This window comes from Dendropsophus ebraccatus, chromosome 10, assembly GCF_027789765.1.
Source record: "Dendropsophus ebraccatus isolate aDenEbr1 chromosome 10, aDenEbr1.pat, whole genome shotgun sequence".
In the NCBI taxonomy this organism is placed as follows: Eukaryota; Metazoa; Chordata; class Amphibia; order Anura; family Hylidae; genus Dendropsophus; species Dendropsophus ebraccatus.
In genome coordinates, this window is record NC_091463.1 from 22,087,048 (window position 1) to 22,107,246 (window position 20,199).

At 43.5% G+C, this 20,199-nt stretch overlaps 1 protein-coding gene across 9 annotated transcripts in view; it reads right to left on the reverse strand.

The window, feature by feature from the left end:
* The window catches only part of GPSM1 (G protein signaling modulator 1), a 258,983-nt gene that overhangs the window by 48,044 nt on the left and 190,740 nt on the right, over window positions 1–20,199 (reverse strand). For all 9 annotated transcript variants that reach the window (XM_069943023.1, XM_069943024.1, XM_069943022.1 and 6 more), the window contains 2 exons: window positions 7,993–8,063; window positions 5,532–5,696 (listed from right to left, as the gene is read on the reverse strand). In XM_069943023.1, the coding sequence (XP_069799124.1) occupies window positions 5,532–5,696; window positions 7,993–8,063 (236 nt within the window). The remainder of the gene's footprint in view (window positions 1–5,531; window positions 5,697–7,992; window positions 8,064–20,199) is intronic.

A 20,199-nucleotide genomic window follows, 5' to 3' on the forward strand; every position in this document is an offset into this window, starting at 1 on the left:
TCTGACAAACAGCAGCAGAATGAAAGCAAAGTAAAGGTTTACACTAAGCTGAGCTACTGCTGCTAAGAAGCTATAAGGATGGGAAGGGGGGGGGGGGGGGGGGATCAATGATCACTGATTTACCTTGGAGGAACAGTGTGGATCATCTTCAGCAGGCAGACTGGCCCAGCTTGCAGGAACACAGTACAGCCCAGGATTTCTCAGTCTCCCTCTTCTGCACAGAGCACATGCTAAGCCCTACCCTCACTTCCTGTGTCCTGATCTAGCTGTTACTGGAGACAGATTTTCCCTGACAACAGGCATTGGACAGTACGTTGTAGAGAGGTGAGACACCTGGTGGTTAATATTTTAGAGCTGATTTTTTCTGGATTAAGGAGTCATTTGTGGTTGATAACATGATTTACAAATATACTAGGAATCATGTTGACAATTACATGGAAGAAAGTGACCATTGAAGGCAAACTTCACACCTCAATTCAGGTGCGATAAATCTCACTAAGCTCTGTTAACTTCCCAATAGATTAAGATTAATCTGAAAAATCTTTTATATCTACAATATGTAGTAAGACCTCTGGCCCCCATATCCAGTGTTATTCTTCCCTTGTGTATGCCCCATTCCCCAATGGGTGGAGGTCCTCCTTACAGATGGGAGAGATAATTGCTTTCTTTGACAGAGAGACAACAATAATCATCTCATTTTCTGAACAATTAGCATGTAAATCAAATGTACTTCTTTTGGTTCCATCTCACCTCCTGCGTAACTCACTTAATGCAATGATAATTAAATCCATTCTTGAGTATAAGGACCCGACTCGCTGCAGCACAGGAGGGGGGCATATGGCATCCTGTAAGGTGCAATTTAACCTGTGCACTGCTGGACTTTATGCTCAGTGCTTTCACTTTATAGGGGTCCTCTTGTGCACTTACATTTGTAATTCAGGTCTTGCACTTATTCAGTCCTGAAGAGCAAATCTCAAGGACAGTAACATGCAGGCCAAGGTTTTCCCACACAAAGAACTCTATGTACCCACACCATGTTCCATGGTCATTGAGATTTGTGTCAGCACATAGTCAGGATAGAAGCCCACTACAAGATAGCGATGCCTTGATACGGGTATGATACAGGTAGGAGACTATATTGTTTCAGCAAGCAATATATCAGGACTTGACATTTTACAGATTTCTCTTTCTGTGAACAGTAAAAGCTTAAAGGGTCACTAAAGGTGCAACATACTTTACATAAATAAATAGCACAAACAAATATAAGATACAGTGTAATATATCTTAACAGAGAAACATGCTTCTTCCTTCTCTATCCTTCCTTTCTTGCCCCCCCCCCCCCAGTCACCATATACTTTAAAAAAACTGGAAAACTTCATCTCAAAGACAGATCAGGTTACAAGTTGCCCATAGTCATTTGTGAAGAAGGGAGGGTGAGGGAAGATAAGTCATCAGACAAGGGGAGAGAGAGACACAAGAAAAGGCTCTATTAAGTATTGAGTCACAGCCTACACTTCTCCATACTGCTCTATAATGTCCCCCATGCTGATGTCTCTATTCAAGGTTGCTGTAAAGATATAGGGGGCAGGATCTCGTGTGTGTGAGTGTGTGAGTGTGTGTGTGTGTGTGTGTGTGTGTGTGTGTGTGTGTGTGTAGTGTATAAAGGAGCCTAGGCTCTACCCACAAGCTCATGGACATGTCAATATTTTATTTTATGACAATGTCCATTTACACTCCAAGCTCATATGGGACACCTTCCATTTTGTAGCCACAGAAGTGATGGTTGAGACCAGGAAACTAGTGTTATATGTCAGATTTATATGTATATATTCTACACAAGCATAGAAGGAATACAATAACACTAGAAAAATGTCCCACAGGAAATGTTTTTCTTACAGAATATTTAAACATTGTCATTTCCGCTGAGGTGACATGAGCAACATTCACATCACATTGTTAGAAAGCACAGAGGCCTGACCGCATATCACAGCAGTGACCCCTTAAAGGGTCCCTGTCACTTAAATTTTTTTTTCCAGATCTGCAATGAAGACCGTCTCCTAAGGTGAGATAGAAAAGGCAGCGAGACAGAGAATGAAGTGCTTAGGCAAGTGCTTCTCCTGGAACTATCTAACAATCGTTGGGGTGGGGTGGGGGAGTCTGAACATCTCTAAGACAAAAGTGTTCCAGAGTTCCATGTTGTCCACTTTAGAAGATGCCACGGTTGCTCTCCAAACTTTTCCAGAGCCATGCCCATAACTTTGCTATGTTGCACAGGACAACGACTAAGTTAAAAAGTTTAACATGTTTGCAGAATTAACCAAATCATCAAGACCTTAGTCATGTGTGATCTGCTGCCCCAGTTTCCTCCCTCGCCCTTCTAGCTATGTCAGCCCATTGCACTCTATCCATCTCTGGTTATGCCCTTGCGGAGGCGTTGAAGGCCACTGACGTCCAAAGCTGCTGGCTTAAGGGAAAGTGACCTGGGCCAGTAGGGATGTGATTGATTTGACGTCTTGTTCACAGGCAAGGCCAGGGGCGCACGGGCCAAGGATGGAGTAGGAGAAAGTGACTGCTATGAAATCCAAGGATGCATGAAGCTGCAATGATTCCCGCATAATATACAATGATCAGAGCTTGGTGATAATCTGCTTGTGTTATGCAGACGTCTATACGTGAAACGTGATGATATTATTTTCAGGGGTGATGTAAGGGTTAATGGTGGCCCCTGGTTTACACGGCTCCATACTACACAACATTGTTTTATTAACAGTTTATGACTTTCATGGCTCCATTACAGTAAGCTGCCCGGCTCTGTGTAATTCTCCTAATCTGTAACAGGACAGGTTCCTGGCCTTACATGTCCCACCATCTCCTAATACCCGGTGACGGGCCCACATGCCTTCTCACACTATAGCTGTAGCTGCACTTTGCCTCTTCTAGTTACCTCACATAAATATAATAATAGCCTATATTTTATGATGCAGGGTGTGTGCACAGTACTGTAATACACAGAACAGTCTGCACCTTCCTCATCGTTGTACACAAGGTGCCATGATGTAGACATTGCTGTGCATGGTTATGAAGACTGAACCTTTAAGGTGTCACAGTCATTTTTTTATTTTTTTTTTTTTTGCAGAAATCAATAGTTTAGGCGATTTTAAGAAACTTTGTAATTGGGTTTATTAGGCAAATATGTCATTATCTGCATTCAGAAAGACTTGTATTCAGAGGTCAGGGAGGTCAATGCTGACCTCAGAGGAGATAGCCGGTGATGTAGCTGTAAATTAACTCTTTGTTGTCCTGTTTTGGTGCCTCATCTCCCTCCACCCCTCCACTCTCCATAAGAGAACCATGAAAACAGGGGGGAGAGCTTCAAACGGCCTTTTCATGATAAAAATGCATTTTTCAACTAATAAACCCAATTACAAAGTTTCTTAAAATCGCCTGTACCTCTGTTTTCAGCAAAAAAAAATGTAAACAACACTTAAAGAAGCAAGGGGGGAGTAATGTCATCAGGGCACAGGCCTAAGCTGCACTTCCTGTCTTTATGGTCACATGACAGGAAGAAAGATTAGTCTATTTTGCTACCACTGCAACCCCACAGCAAGGGCACTTTTTATATTAAAGGGGTGCACCAGCAATTTTTTTTTCTTTCAAGTCAACCGGTTTCGGAAAGTTATATAGATTTGTAATTTACATCTGTATAGAAATCTCAAGTCTTCCAGAACTTATCAGCTGTTGTATGTCGTGCAGGAAGTGGTGTATTCTTTCTAATCTGACACAGTGCTCTCTGCTGCCACCTCTGTCCATGTCAGGAACTGTCCAGAGCAGGAGAGGTTTTCTATGGGGATTTGCTGCTGCTCTGCAGGACATACACCAGCTGATAAGTACTGGAAGACATGAGCTTTTTAAATAAAAGTTTTCAAATCTGTATAACCATCTGACACCAGTTGATTTGATGCAGTAACTATAAAATCATCAGACAAAACAGGAAAAAGAAAACTAGATTTGTATTGGAGAATATTATTACATTCAACCTATTAAAAGTTATTCTGGCAAAAAATAAGTAAATAAATAAAGGTTAAACTTCGTGAAATAACTTTGAGAAAAAGGTATACTTTTTAAAATTGAATAGCAGCAGTAAAAGTAGACATAACCCCTCTGCTGCCACCAATGTTGGTGTTGGGGACTGCAGGGCTGCCCAAGCCCTGATCCTCACACTGTTCCATATCCCTAGCATTAGAATAGACATTAGAATTGGGGAAGCAGCTTGAATTAGTAGCGCTACAGCTGCAGCACCATGTAGCAAAGAGAGCAGTGATTACCAGTTATCCCCACACAATCTGCATATCACTAGCAATATGTAACTGTGTTGGGATCAGGGCGTGAGCAGCCCTGCCGTTACCGACACTGGTGGAAGCCGAACGGCACTGCCGCCCTGTACTGTTGCTACTCACTGTTAAAAAGTAAAAAAAAAAAAAAAATCTGAAATATATAAAATATATTATTTTTTCTGCCAGAATACCCCTTTAATCTACACTTTTATCTTTTGGTTGAACCAAAAATGTTCCTCCTGACCCCCTCATACATACACAGGCTCTGGGGATTTTTTTTTTTTTTTGAGAACAAAAGAAACTAGTACGATGAAATCCAATTGGCCAATTCTTGTTTCCCTTGATATCTGCCTTCCAGGGAAAGTGTAGACACCCCCCATATGCACTAGATAGTGGGTGGGCACTGCTGAAATTAGTTTATTCAGCCAACATTGATCTAATATGCATGGGCAATGGGGCCTATTTATGACACATGCATCTATCAAGGCTTTACACATTCACAGCCTACATCAGGAGATTTCCTCAGCGTGTACTCGGAACATTAAAGGCAAAACGTGATGTGAATATAGTGCAAGATATACAGGATGGAGGGCACAGCATACATGATATGATATATGCATCACAGTCCAGCAAATAAGAAGTAAACATGGTTTTCGGGATAATGACACTGGGTTACATATGGAAAAACAACGGTTTTGAGGAAAATGTGACATTCTAGCCCAGGGGTAGGGAACCTTGTCTCTCCAGCTGTTGCAAAACTACAACTCCCATCATGCCTGGACAGCCAAAGCTAAAGCTTTGGCTGTCCAGGCATGATGGGAGTTGTAGTTTTGCAACAGCTGGAGGGCCGAAGGTTCCTAATCCCTGGTCTAGCCCATAGCAACCAATGGAAATACACTAGTAAAGAAAGCAACAAACCCTAACTGGTTATAGTGCATCTAAAAGACACAAGGTTTCAGAAACCAATTCATTATCATGGAGAGTTTTGCCAACAAAATGCAATACAGTCATGTGACTGAGGTTGGCGTTGTCACTGCGTATGTAAAGCCACCAGCAGCCAATGTGCACAAGTAGAGAACCCCTTTAAGTACAAAGCCATAATGTTGCATTGCACAGCGGTTCCTTGGGTTGAATCCATCACATAATCAATTATTACCGCTATTTCACTGCCATAGCCATTTTTAACCAGTTCCTTACCAGATGGGGCATTTGGACTCTAACATCCATGGCATCCACTGGGGTCATCTCTTGCGCTTTGGGGTCTGCAGAACACTGATTTTCTTTGTATTTTTTACTCCTGGCAGGTTTTGTAGAAAAGTCCTTTTTTATACCTGCGGTGTGGTGACTGTCGCCATTTTGGGTCTTTGAAGAAAAGAGAAAAAATACACAAAAATATTTATTTGATTTCATCTTAACATTTAAAGGGTTTCCGAATTTCCCTAACATTTCCCCAATCAGCGCCACCCCTGACCTTTGGTTGTGTGTGGTATTATAACTCCATTCATTTCAAGGACAGGAATGGCACTGTCTCTGTAAAGAAGAGACTCTGTCAGTAGGTTTAGGCCGTCCTATCTCAGGGTAGCACAAACTAGTGACAGAGAAGCTGAACAGAATGATATATCACTTACATTGTTCTGTGCAGCTGATCCAGAGATGATCTCTTAATAACATGGACAATAAGTAGTCCTCTCCAGTATGTGCATGAACCCAGAAGTCCTGGATATTCATGAGAAGCAGAAAACTCCGCCCACCAGCCGCTGATTGGCAGTTATCTATCCATGCCGTATATAGGCAGTCATCTGTCAATCAGTAGCTGGGGGACGGGGAAGAGGGGTGTGGCAAGATTCCTATTCTCCTGCATATTAGGAGAACGGCTGAACAAAATGATGTAAGTAATACACCGATCTGTTCAGCATTTCTGTCACTAGTTTATGCTGCCCTCATTAAGGTGGAATAAACCTTGTGACAGATTCCCTTTAAGAAAGAAGCTATGTTTACTAACCTGTCACATTGAGCATGTGGTCTGATCTTCAAGCAGCATGTTATAGAGCAGGAGGAGCTGAATAGATTAATATATAGTTTTGTGGAAAAATATTCTTGATAACTTTTCATTTTTTTAATTTACTTCCTGCTTTTTCTGGCCTTAAGGAGTCCAATGGGCATGTGTAATCAGTGATTAAAAAGCCCTCCCTCTATAAGTTTAATGATAGAGATAACTGTCAGTCACTGACAAGGACCGCCCACTAGACTCCTAAGCAAGAATGAGCAAAGATGAAAATAAAACTTATACTGAAACATTTCCCACAAAACTGTATATTAATCTGCTCAGTTCCTCCTGTTCTATAACATGATGCTGGTATTTCAGACTGGTGACAGGCTCCCTAAGATAGTGTTAAAATAAGGGAAGAAATTTCACTTTTTTTACAATTTTTAGAGGGTTATTCCTTAACCATTCTCCTGCAGCTTCCTGAAACTACTGGGATTAGTACACAGAGACAGGAATGATCCTGTGACAACCCACATGAACTCGATGAGCCAGAACTGTAAGCACTGTTTCTCAGGACATGTCATTTACTTTACTAAGCAAAGTCCACCAGCGCTTTCCAAACACCGTCATAAACCTCATAAACCATATTTTTTGGTCACCTTTTATGCTGCTTTGGATCATATCTAGAAAGGAGAGATGTCTAAGTAGAGTTGTGCCGCTCCAGATTTTTTTAATGTCATGTGCAAAACAGAAGATGCCATGTAAGACCTTATATTCATCTACCCCTTCATACTGACACATAGGGCACCAACAGTACACTTTTTCCAGGACCTTCTCTAAATGATGCATTCTGTGTTCAGTTTGAGTTTATGGAACATTAGGAAGCCGCAGACTTTCATGGCATAATAATGTTTTTTTGGCATACTGCAGACAATTACTTTGTGGCCTGCTGACAGACTGTCCAAGACACAACAGGGTATCTGAATTTCCTCGCTGGCAAGGGAACAGATGTAATAAATAGTGTTATTGTATAAAAATTGTTGTTAAAAGTTACCAAAAAGCAAAATGCACTTTATGACTTGAAAGGGAACCTGTCATCCCTTTTATGCTGCCTGAAACAGGAGTCATTGGGGAGGTCCACAGTGGCTTCTTCCACTGGACTTGATTGACAGATCTCAGCTTATATTCCAACATACAAAGATTAGTGATGAGCGAATAGTGAGATATTCGAATATTCGATATTCGTTCGAATATCTCGCGAATATTCGAATATCCGATCGAATATCCGATCCCATTAAAGTCTATGGGAACAAGCATTCGATTAGTGAAAAACATCTATTTGACCACTTGGAGGGTAAAACCGGAAGCTGGGGGATTTGAACACTTATCGAATATTTATGGAATACTCACGGGATATTCGTACGAATATCGAATATTTTAATATCTCACTATTCGATCGAATATCTATTCGAACATTATTTGCTCAAGGATCTATCAATCAAACCTGGAGGGGTGGGCATATGCGTCTGGGGACCGCCCCAGTGACTCTTGGTTCAGGTAGTATGAAGATGATGATAGGTTCCTTTTAATAGCATGACCACTTTAACCATGTATAGCCCAGGCCAAAGTGTCTACTAGTATTTCCATGCAACACATGTACTTTACCCTCACCTTTTCTGAAGGAAACTTTAATAAGTCTAAGCTGTCCATGCTCGTCCGATGCAGCCTTTTAGGTCTGGCACCTATAAAAAGGAAAAAAAACACATTAACCTTTTCTCTGTACAGGTAAGTATAGGGTGTCAACAGCAGATATCGTTGTGTGAAAACTCTGTTTTTCTCCTTAATACAACCAGAAAGCAGAAAACCATACATCTCAATTGTTATTGACCAGGATAATTTCTGTAACGTTCATTGCTTTTCATCCATGAAATGGAGAATACCTGCCTAGAGAATCCCTCCTAATCCTTCCTACGCAATACTAAGCGATAAACTTTTGATACGTCATCAGACAAGGGTCCGAGAGCATCCAAAGAAGGTTTTCAAGGCTTTATTTACATTTCCAGGTACAGGTAATAAGCAACATTTCAACTGGTATGGTCTTTATCAAGCAAACCCTTAAAGGGGTACTCCAGCTGAAAAAAAATCCTTCAACTGGCATCAGAAGATCTGTAATTTACTGCTAATAAAGTACACTACTTAATCTTCCTTCCTTCATTGGATTTATATACTTTGCATATGAAATGGTTGAAGGGAAGGGAGGACAAAGGAAGGTTACAAGATGCTGGCAAATCCCCACTCAGTTTCTTCTAGGTGATAAGATAATCTAGATGGCTGAGTGTCCACTATTACATAGTCTTGGTTCGATGTGTGTTCGGAAGCATCACCTCCATGATGAAAGCCTTGATCCACAGACCAGGAAATGCTCTCTCATCCACTATTACATTTAGGGCTTTCATGCTCTTAGTCCCTCGTATGTAATTTATGGCACTTTTCTCTGTTACTATCATGAACTGAACAAAGCTATGATGCACCTCCTATAATAAAGAACGGACAGAATAGCCAGCGATGAGCACTCAGGATATTTCACCATGGCTTAGGTAATGTATCTCATGACATAGGGCCGCTATGGATAACAGCTCAGTATCCACGACCATCGCTCTAATCCAAACATCTAATGCATTATACAGGGGGAGGTAAATGTCAGCAACACCGTCCCATTCAAGTCTACAGGGTTGTTTACAAGATGACGACTCCTAAGATAGTAGGGGGTCTCACATAGGTATACCCACTGGTGTTATACTCCCTGGCAATTATCATGGCAACACATTCTGTTTATACTAAGACTAAATTTGTAAATTCAGCCCACATGATAGCGCCATATTGTACTATGTTAATACTACTACATATTGCTGAAACAAAGTACATTATCTAAATAATACTCTCCTAAAAGTGCCATATAGTGCGTAAATAGTATGCGTTATCCAAATAACACTGTTAGACTGCCATATAGTGCCCAAATAGTATGTAGTGTTCAAATAACACTCTGTTAGGGTCTGTTCACACGTACAGACTCGCTGCGTTTTTATTGCTGTGAGTTTCTCGCACATAAATTCACAGCGATACTGATTGCTATCCAGTCAATGTATGTGTATTCTCGCTGCGTGTTTGCTGCGATTTTTACATGCGAGTTTTGATTTTCACATGATTTTCACAGGCAAGTTCAACACCACAAAAAACGCAGCTACTTTCATGCGAGTTTGATGCGAGTTCTGTGCGAGTTTTACGCAGCGAGTCAGTACGTGTGAACAGACCCTTAGACTGACATATAGTGCCCAAATAGTATGTAGTGTTCAAATAACACTCTGTTATGGTGCGTTTACACAGGCAGATTTATCTGACAGATTTTGGAAGCCAAAGCCAGGAATGGATTTGAAAAAAGGAAAAAAGCTTAGTCTTTCCTTTATGACCCGTTCCCTGTTTATGGTCTGTTCCTGGCTTTGGCTTCAAAAATCTGTCAGATTAATCTGCCTGTGTAAACACACCATTAGACTGACATATAGTGTCCAAATAGTATGCTTTATCCAAATAACACTGAAAGACTGCCATATAGTGCCCAAATAGTATATAGTATCCAAATAATACTTTCTTCATACTGCCATATAGTGCCCAAATAGTATTACCTTTACCCAAATAAAACTCTCTTAGGCCAGACTCACACTTGTATGTTAAGTCTGTGTTATACGGTCCATAATCTGACTGTGTATCATATCAGAACTTCTCAGCTCTTACAGGACTCAGGATTCATTATGATGCAGTGAGCACTGAAAAAGTTACACTAATAAACTAATTTACATATAAATATTACTCACCAGTGCATATCCTTGTGTTTCCTGACTACTGCACTACAGCTGCTGTGGCATCATAGGAATAATGCCACAGCAGCTTGCATAAAAGTACAAATGTCCACTAATCATTGTAATAAAATAGAAACTTTGCTGACCTGCCTATGTCAAACACAACCATTCATGCACACCTGGCACTGACACACTAGGCGTGCCAGGATCATAGCATAGCAAATAGTAACAGATTGAACACGGCATCATACCTAAGCTGTGACTGGGATCGCACACGTCACTTCCTTTGTATGGTCTCTTATTTTACAAAGAGAAAAGACCAAATATCAGCAGGATGGAGCATGGACCGCAGTTTGAGAATAAGGGAGACACCTAGTGGCCATATATATATAAGGTCGATTTAAATATAGGGGAAAAAAACAGACTTAATTGAACACAGACATATGAATCAGGCCATATAATGCCCAAATGGTATGTACTATTCAAATAATACTTTCTTAAAGCTGCCATATAGTGCCCAAATAATATGCATCATAACATCCACATAAACTGGTAAATAAGACCGGATACTCTCAGTTTGCTTTTGGGGTCCCATAGAATGAGGAAGACATCCTATTTCTCTTTGTTCTCTTTGCCACCACCATGCTCCACCCTGTAACCTAAGCATCATCCCGTATGAAGCCCTGCTACCGTAAAAGGGTCATCTCTCATTGAAATACTTACAGTTTTAACCATTTAAGCCCATGTTAACATTGTAGCTTGACTGGTTGAAGTTTGGTAGGCGTTAGGTGATAATGGCGGTGGTGAGTTGCTGGGTGAAGCTACGTCCCGTCATCCAGCGCCCGTTCTCCTTCTAGCTCTCAGCAGCTTCTGAATCTAAATTCTCTGTCAGATACTTTGCGATGCATCCCCTCCCTTAAAGTATTTATTGCAGCGATTGCCAAGCTGAGAGTAGACTAACGGAAATCCTTGGGGTATTTCTAAATGCTCTCTCTGTCTTGTAGGTTTTTACTATGATCTCAGAAAACTTTTTTTTTTCGTGGAAGTGCTGGCCAGGATTCCAGGAGACGGTCTACCGTCCGGACAAGTTGCTGAAAAACGGGTCCTTGGCATAAGGTATAAAAATAAAAAAGGTGTATGGCGCCCGAGCTCGGCTGCTCTGGATTCCGGATGCTGGGAGTTTTTGCTATGCGGTTTACATGAAAATTATTTTAGATACATTTAACATTCACTGAACTGCTCCCATTTCAGTTCACTGGCTCTGCAGAGCTAAAGACAAGAGGATCTGCATGTGGGTCAAGTGGATTGGCACAATGAGCTACGTGCTGTATACCCAAGGGGCCTGAGCGCACACAGGATGGCACAGGAGAGTCCTACAGACCCAAAACTTTTATTTCCTTTTGGTACAATCATCCTAATAATAGTTATTAAAGGGGTCAAATCAACTGGTGCCAGAAAGTGGCAGAGATTTGTAATCTACTTCTATAAAAAAAATCTCTAGTCTTCCAGTACTTATCAGCTGCTTTATGTCCTGCAGGAAGTGGTATTCTTTCCAGTCTGGAGAGCAGGAGAGTTTTTCTGTGGAGATTTGCTACTGCGCTAGACAGTTCCTGACATGGACAGAGGTGGCAGCAGAGAGCACTGTGTCAGACTTGAGAGAATACACCACTTCTTGCAGGACATACAGAAGCTGGTAAGTACTGTAAGACTCAAGATTTTTTAATAAAAGTAAATTACAAATCTATGGCACTTTCTGGCACCAGTTGATTTGAAAAAAGAACATTTTTGGTGAACATCCACTTTAAGCAAGTATTCCCATGTCCAATTGCCAGAATGCCTACTGACTGCACCAGTGCTGCATCTCCATCCCTGTATTTCCTTCTGCATAGTGCCCCCAGACCTGCTGGCTGTACAGGGAACTACAGTGCCACCCTATTCATTTTATTGGGGTGAGATGCCCGTCTCTGAACACCAAGGTGGTTGGTAACACCGATGTGCAAGGAGAAACTTAGAAGGGAGAACAGTGCATCCTCTTCTTTCTCACAAATAGTGGGGGTCCCTGTTAAAAAGAATCAGTCAGCTCTACACCATGCTTGGAACTGGAGTCATGAACAGACAGAAGAGAGGGAGATATAGCAGATGATATCTGTCTCTTAGCTGATCAGGAGTGATAAAAATTGTGCTGAGCTGCAGCATGCACGTCTCCTCCCACCCTGCTTAGCTACCAGCACTGAGTCCTGTATGTCAACTAGTCAAAGCAGGGAGAGATGGAGGAGGGAGGAGGAGTACATCCTACAGCAGCATGGCAACATCTGCTTGACACTTGAGCATGATATACCGCTGACAGATTTCATTTCATGTCTTACAACAGTAACATTATAGATTCAATGACTTTGCTTCAATGACTAAGCAATAGAGATGAGCGAACCGGGTTCGAGTCGATCTGAACCCGATCGTTCGGCATTTGATTGGCTGTGGCTGCTGAACTTGGATAAAGCTCTAAGGTTGTCTGGATAACATGGATACACCCAATGACTATATCCATGTTTTCTACATAGCCTTAGGGCTTTATCCAAGTTCAACAGCCACCGCTAATCAAATGCCGAAAGTTCGGGTTCGGATCGGATCGGTTCGCTCATCTCTACTAAGCAATGATTTTGCTTACAACAAGGCTATATTTGTAGAGTTCCATATATGTATAGATAAAAGCAACTAAGACACACCTTTATCTTTTATGATGATAGAAGAAAAGTGCCAAGCACTCACCAATGGCGGCAACAAGGTAAACCTTTAAATCATATCTTCATATAAAGTGGGAATACAGAGAGAACAATGTAGGTGTGTTACTTGTTGCTGCCATGGATGAGTGCCTGATGCTTTTCTTCTTATCCTTCATATATCTTATCCTTCTCATTAATGCCTCTAAGCCATGTAGTCTGTGTGTTTGCATTCCCCTGGAGTTCAGTAAAAAGCTGAGGGCACTCACCGAGATATTGCGATGCTTCTTTATTTTAACATGTAGTAAAACCTTCGGTGACACATGTCACTGTTCAGCAGACGCCAAACCACTTTGGTTTGACGTCTGCTAAACAGTGACATGTGTCACCGAAGGTTTTACTACATGTTAAAATAAAGAAGCATCGCAATATCTCGGTGAGTGCCCTCAGCTTTTTACAGAACTTGTTGTTTTCACAATATGCCTACTCGTGAGGTGCACCTCCATTGCGATTAATTGCAGACCCAAATGTGTCTAAGGCCCACTAGCGCACAATAATACAATCTTGTGGATACAAAGGGTAGTGCCAGTGATAGATACACAGAGGCCTAGGCTGTTCCTTGCTCCTTTGTTGATGCCCTTCTCAGGGCCGTATCTATAGGCGGGCGGGCCGGGCGACCGCACGGGGCGCCGACAGCTAGGGGGCGCTGGTGTCACCCCTGCCCGCCCCATCATCTGCCCCTCTGGTCGCCCCTCCGTCTACCCCATCATCTGCTCTGCAGCTGCCGAGGCGCCGCCCGCCTGCAGCTCTGCTCAGCTTGTGGCCGGAGGCTGCATTCTGCCTCCGGCCACAAGAGGCCGCTCTCTCCCCCCAGAGCTCCAGCACAGGAGACAGGAGTAACGTCACTCCTGTGCTTGTGCTCAGAGCCAGGAGAGAAGACGCAGGACCTGCTGTGCTGCATTGAGGTGAGTATAACTGTTTGTTGTTTTATACAGAGAGCCTGGGGAGATGCCTGGGGGGGGGGGGGGGGGGGGGAATCTAACAGGGAGATGGCTGCATATGGGGGGGGATCTAACAGGGAGATGGCTGCATATTAGGGGGGATCTAACAGGGAGATGGCTGCATATGGTGGGGATCTAACAGGGAGATGGCTGCATATGGGGGGGATCTAACAGGGAGATGGCTGCATATGGGGGGGATCTAACAGGGAGATGGCTGCATATGGGGGGGATCTAACAGGGAGATGGCTGCATATGGGGGGATCTAACAGGGAGATGGCTGCATATGGGGGGGATCTAACAGTGGAGATGGCTGCATATGGGGGGGATCTAACAGGGAGATGGCTGCATATGGGGGGGATCTAACAGGGGGGATGGCTGCATATGGGGGGGATCTAACAGGGGAGATGGCTGCATATGGGGGGGATCTAACAGGGGAGATGGCTGCATATGGGGGGGATCTAACAGGGAGATGGCTGCATATGGGGGGGATCTAACAGTGGAGATGGCTGCATATGGGGGGATCTAACAGGGAGATGGCTGCATATGGGGGGGATCTAACAGGGAGATGGCTGCATATGGGGGGGATCTAACAGGGGAGATGGCTGCATATGGGGGGGATCTAACAGGGGGGATGGCTGCATATAGGGGGGATATAACAGGGAGAAGGCTGCATATAGGGGGGATATAACAGGGAGATGGCTGCATATAGGGGGGATATAACGGGGAGATGGCTGCATATAGGGGGGATATAACAGGGAGATGGCTGCATATAGGGGGGATATAACGGGGAGATGGCTGCATATAGGGGGGATATAACAGGGAGATGGCTGCATATAGGGGGGATATAACAGGGAGATGGCTGCATATAGGGGGGATATAACGGGGAGATGGCTGCATAGGGGGGGGGATCTAAATAATAGGGGATATGGCTGCATGGGGGGGATCTGAATAACAGGGGAGATGGCTGCATGAGAGGGGGTAAGGGGGGAGGGGGTCCTACATAGGGTAGATGCCTAAATCGGGGTGAGGGGGCTAAATCATAGTGGGGATGCCTACATAGCAGGTGAGTAGGGCTAACAGAGAAGATGTCTAAAAGAGGCAGGGGGCTAACTACCAGGGAGAGTGCCTACCATGGGGATGCTATCTGCTGGGGGGCTAACTAACTACCTAAACTGCCATGTCTCCCACATTGGGGGTTACTATATATAGGGGGGGATGTTTAACTATCAGAGAGATTACTTACAGGGGTTATGGCTAAATGCCTAAGGTGGTGGGGGCTAACTTACGGGGGATTACCTAAAGAGGGAATACTACATACTGGTGGGCTTACTATTGGGGAGATCCCTACCTGCTACGTGCTGTGGAGATTTGCTACACTGCGGACACTATCTATTGGGGAAGGGGGGGGGGGGCTACCGGCACATGGAGGTCTAACTTCTATACAGATGCACACAGGGGGGCCTGTGGACACTATTATGAGGGCACAGCAGGGGATCCTACATACAGGGGGAAACCCACATACCTACCGACTTTACTGCAGATGACACAAAAAAAGTGGAAGTTGTTGAAAAAGTGCGGAGCCTAAGATATTTGTCTCGCAGGTTCAGAGGAGATGGATTGTAGCTGCAACAAATCATCATGGTGGTCCGGGCCGGATGGAGGATGAAAAGGAAAGTGACACCTCAGATCAAAGAAGACGTCACCTGTGAGCTACTGAATGCCTTTTTTTTCCCCTTCAAATTGAAAAGGGTTGAAAAACACTGCTCTATGCCATAATACACACACCACTTCTCCCTAGTAACAAACGCCCCCCGACACCACCTGGGGGGGGGGGGGGCTCCTTTAGTAGGATTCGCCCTGTAGTTAAAATTACCTAGAAACTGCCCTGGCCCTTCTTGCAGAGCCCAGTAACTCCAGTGTTGGGTTTGGCAGATGGAGTTCCCTACTCACCCAATCAGGGGCAACACAGAATATTTTACAGTCCCAGAAGACTTTTAAGAAGTTGGAATGCCCCTTTAAATTATTATAATATTACAAAGGTAAATCTGTATCCCTGATATTAGACCAAATCTCAGACCAATCCCATTGTCTGTGCACTGTATATTGCATGGGTATTTTTTTTTTATTCTATGCAAACCAAGATCCTTAGCAAATGCTTTACCTAAGATATAATTAGAGAATTAGGTCACGGCCCTCAGCTTCCCTTCTCAATATTACAGCCCTATAAGGGCCATGTTCTGCCAGAAGACTTTACAGTTTTGTATCCTACATAACAATGGCCACATTCAGCAAGAAGCAAAGGGTTCCTGTGTATCCATACACAGCATAATGGTCACCGTTCCTTCAGCTATTAGGGCACGTCTTGTGTCTGCTGACAGTAATTACTGTCCGCTCTCCTGTGGTCATTAAATCCTGGATCTGGAAGTTCAAAGCCTGTTCAGCAGCAATTCTCTTCCTTCAGGATCAAGAGAACGGCCTCGTCTCTAGGCCTCTATGATAAGAATACACCAAGAAGCTGAGCGCAGCTTCACACAGACGGAGAACAATAAGACTCCAAGGATCAGATGTCCCTAGTGAAATAATAGGGGCGCAGTAGGTGATAATGTAAAAGATTCCTTTGCCTAAATGAGCGAGCTCCTCTGATCTCTCTGCAGTGTGAGGACAATTTCTGTATATTAGAAGGGTCCCTGATGATAGGATGATCACAGTGTCCTGCTGCTGGAATCCCTAGTGATCAGCTGTAATCTGTAAGAAAACTAATCAGCAAGTATTCAAGGGGCTCCACCGCAGGAGAAATAAGGTATTGCACAAGTCAAGGTCTAGATCAGAGAGGGAAGCCTTCGGCCCCCCAACTGTTGCAAAACTACAATTCCCATCATGATAAAGCTTTGGCTGTCCAGGCATGATGGGAATTGTAGTTTTGAAATAACTGGAGGGCCGAAGGTTCCCCATCCCTGGTCTAGACAATTACAGGTTGTCCTGCTGCTGCTGGGATCCTCAGTGATTTCCTGTAATCTTTAAAGTGTCTCTGCCATTTAAATTTTTTTTTTTTGCAGAAATCAATAGAACAGGCGATTTTAAGAAACTTTGTAATTGGGTTTATTAGCCGGAAAATGCATTTTCATCATGAAAAAGCAGTTTGAAGCTCTCGCCCCGTCTTCCTGGTTTTGTATGGAGAGGGGAGGGGTGGAGGGAGATGAGGCACCAAAACAGGACAAAAAAAAAAAAAGAGTTAATTTACAGCTACATCACCGGGCTATCTCCTCTGAAGTCAGCATGGACCTCTCTGACCTCTGAATACCGGCTTTCATACAGCTCCAACAGTTTAATCATTTGTTCTCTGCTCTCTGCTGGTGACTAATCTCCCTCCTCCCCCCTCCCCTCTTCATAGGTTACACAGGGCCCGACTGATGTAAAAGAGTCAAGATTTCCTGATAATGAGCAGTGAATGAGAGAGAAGAGGAAGGGCGGGGGGACGGGGGACCTGGGGAAAGTCCTTTTGAATGCAGATAATGGCATATTTGCCTAATAAACCCAAGTATAAAGTTTCTTAAAATCGCCTGGACTATTGATTTCTGGAAAATAAAAATACGACAGTGACACTGAAGTCAGCACTGTCCGCACTGACCTCGGAATACCGGCTTTCATACAGCTCCAACAGTTTAATCCTTTGTTTTCTGCTCTCTGCTGGTGACTAATCTTCCTCCTCCCCCTCCCCTCTTCATAGGTTACACAGGGCCCGACTGATGTAAAAGAGTCGAGATTTCCTGATAATGAGCAGTGAATGAGAGAGAAGAGGAAGGGTGGGGGGACAGGGGACCTGGGGAAAGTCCTTTTGAATGCAGATAATTGCATATTTGCCTAATAAACCCAATTACAAAGTTTCTTAAAATTGCCTGTACTATTGATTTCTGGAAAAAAAAAATACAACAGTGACACTTTAAGGAAACGAATCAGCAAGTATTCAAGCAGCTCCCCCACAGGAGAAATAAGGTATTGCACAAGTCAATGTCTAGATCACAGGTGTCAAACTTAGGTCCTCCAGCTGTTACAAAACTACAATTCCCATCACCAGCTAAAGCTTTGGCTGTCCAGGCATGATGGGAATTGTAGTTTTGCAACAGCTGGTGGGCCTGGGTTTGACACCCCTGGTCTAGATGATCACAGGTTGTCCTGCTGCTGCTGGGATCCTTAGAGATTAGCTGTGATCTGTAGGGAAAAGAATTAGGAAGCATTTGCGCAGCTCCCCCGCAGGAGGAATAAGGTACTGCACAACTGTCTTTTAAATCAGCATCCCCTATGATCAAGGTGACCCCCAGTTTTCCGGCTGTTGGGATACCTATTGATCAACTGTTATCAGAAGAGAAACTGATGAGCAAGAAATTAGGCAGCACCCCTATAAGTGAAGTAGGGTATTGCATACATTTTGAATCAATGGTCTGCTGATATACAACACAAACCAGCATGTGGCAGGCCACCTAGAGCGAGAAAAGCTTTATCACAACTCTCAGCTCTGACTTCTGAGCCTTAGATCTCCTGATGGGTGATGTCAAGTACATTAATGACATAGCAGTACCATACTAATAACTGTACCCCAATGTACACCACATAATCAAATACATGGCATACATGCTGGTCGGCTCCATTCTGGAGGTACAACACTTAAACAGTTGCTCCAATGCAATGGTGGCAAAATCTGCAGAGGACACTTGTAGGTGCAGGAGACTTAGGACATGCCTAGAAATTTAGTTTATTTCTGAAACTAGTGTATGTTACATGGCGTGATTTTATCTTCCTTACAAACAGGATACAAAATTGATGGAACGATTAAAAAGGATCGTCCCAGAATGGCGACATACAGTATCGGACTGGGGCCCACCAGAGGAAATGAGCTTGGGGGCCCATCAATGAAGAACCAGTGAGAAGCGAAAATTCAGTCAGTATTAGTGCAGGTTCTAAAGCTGGGGGCCTACCGGAGGATTCTCCAGCCCTCTGGTGGGCCAGTCCGCCACTGGTGACATATAATGGCATGATGCAGTGCCAGGTGCTCTGTATATCTTCACCTGTAACCCCAAAGTCAGGCTTTGCAGTGACTGAAGTTACTAATTCGAGAATCTGCAGTTATATTTACATATGAAGAAAACTTTTTTTTGCAGACTTTGTCAGATGATTCAGCCTGACAGCTGAGAGAAAATATGTATTCCACAATACATCTCTCTTTAACATCCCATGTTTTCTCCTTAAAGACACAATGAAAGAATAACATGTGTCAACAGACGTATAATGAAGCCGCTCGGCTTACTGAACGCTGCCGGAATGGAAAAGAAGGGATGTTTTGTAGCAGATGTAATTCCTCAGCCGACTATTGTGGGATCTCGCTGAGTATCTCTCGCTATAAACCATTCCGAAACGCTTGGCAGCCAGCAAACATTTTTGTGCTGGATTTCATCCTGATGCCTTTCACGTTCCACATAATTCCATTGTCTTTTTATTGTAAAGAATTACTCACACTTTTACTATGCAGAATCTTCTCTGGCAGAGAAAAACCATTTGGGCTGGAATCACACACGTGCAGTTTTTCGAGCTACATCCAGGAGTAGATGCAAAATGAATGGGGACTAAAAATGAAGATCAAGGAATTTCAAGCTGAACCTGCGCTTAATTTTACCCGTATTCTGCTTGAAATTCCACCTATAAAAAACGTAAAGAGCAAGGTCCCATTGTGTTCAATGGGATTTCCGCTCTATTGTTCACACGGTGGAATGTTCCGCTGCGGATCATGCCAATTGTTTAGGCAGATTCCGCTAGAAAAATCCTATAGAAGTCATTGGGGCTATGAATTTCCATGTTTCGCTCGAATTCCGCTCAAATTCTGCGGCAACTCAAAAAGAGGAAATTTAGGCTAAAATGAAATGATGTGTTTTCCAGTATTTGTTATGGAATTTATATGTACATTGGTGTTTTCCACACTGACGAGGGGCAAATACCCCGAAACGGCTGTCTGTGGATGGAGGCCTGCCTTGGCAAGCCCTTGTCATGATCGCAATACTCGCACCTTGAGTTAGACATTGACAAAAAGGGGCCACCCTGTTGTTTCCCTATTTATGTTCCAATACTTGCAACCGAGTGGGACTTAAGGGGCTACATATCAGGGTGGTGTGGTGCTCTCCCTATAATGGAGGCACCCCGTGGCAACAGGCTAGAGATATCTGGCTATCCCGTGTTTTGAGACTCGCAACAGAGGCTCCACAGACTCTTGTTTTGCATGTTTTTAAGAATGGAATTATGCTAGGTGCTGGGGTGCTG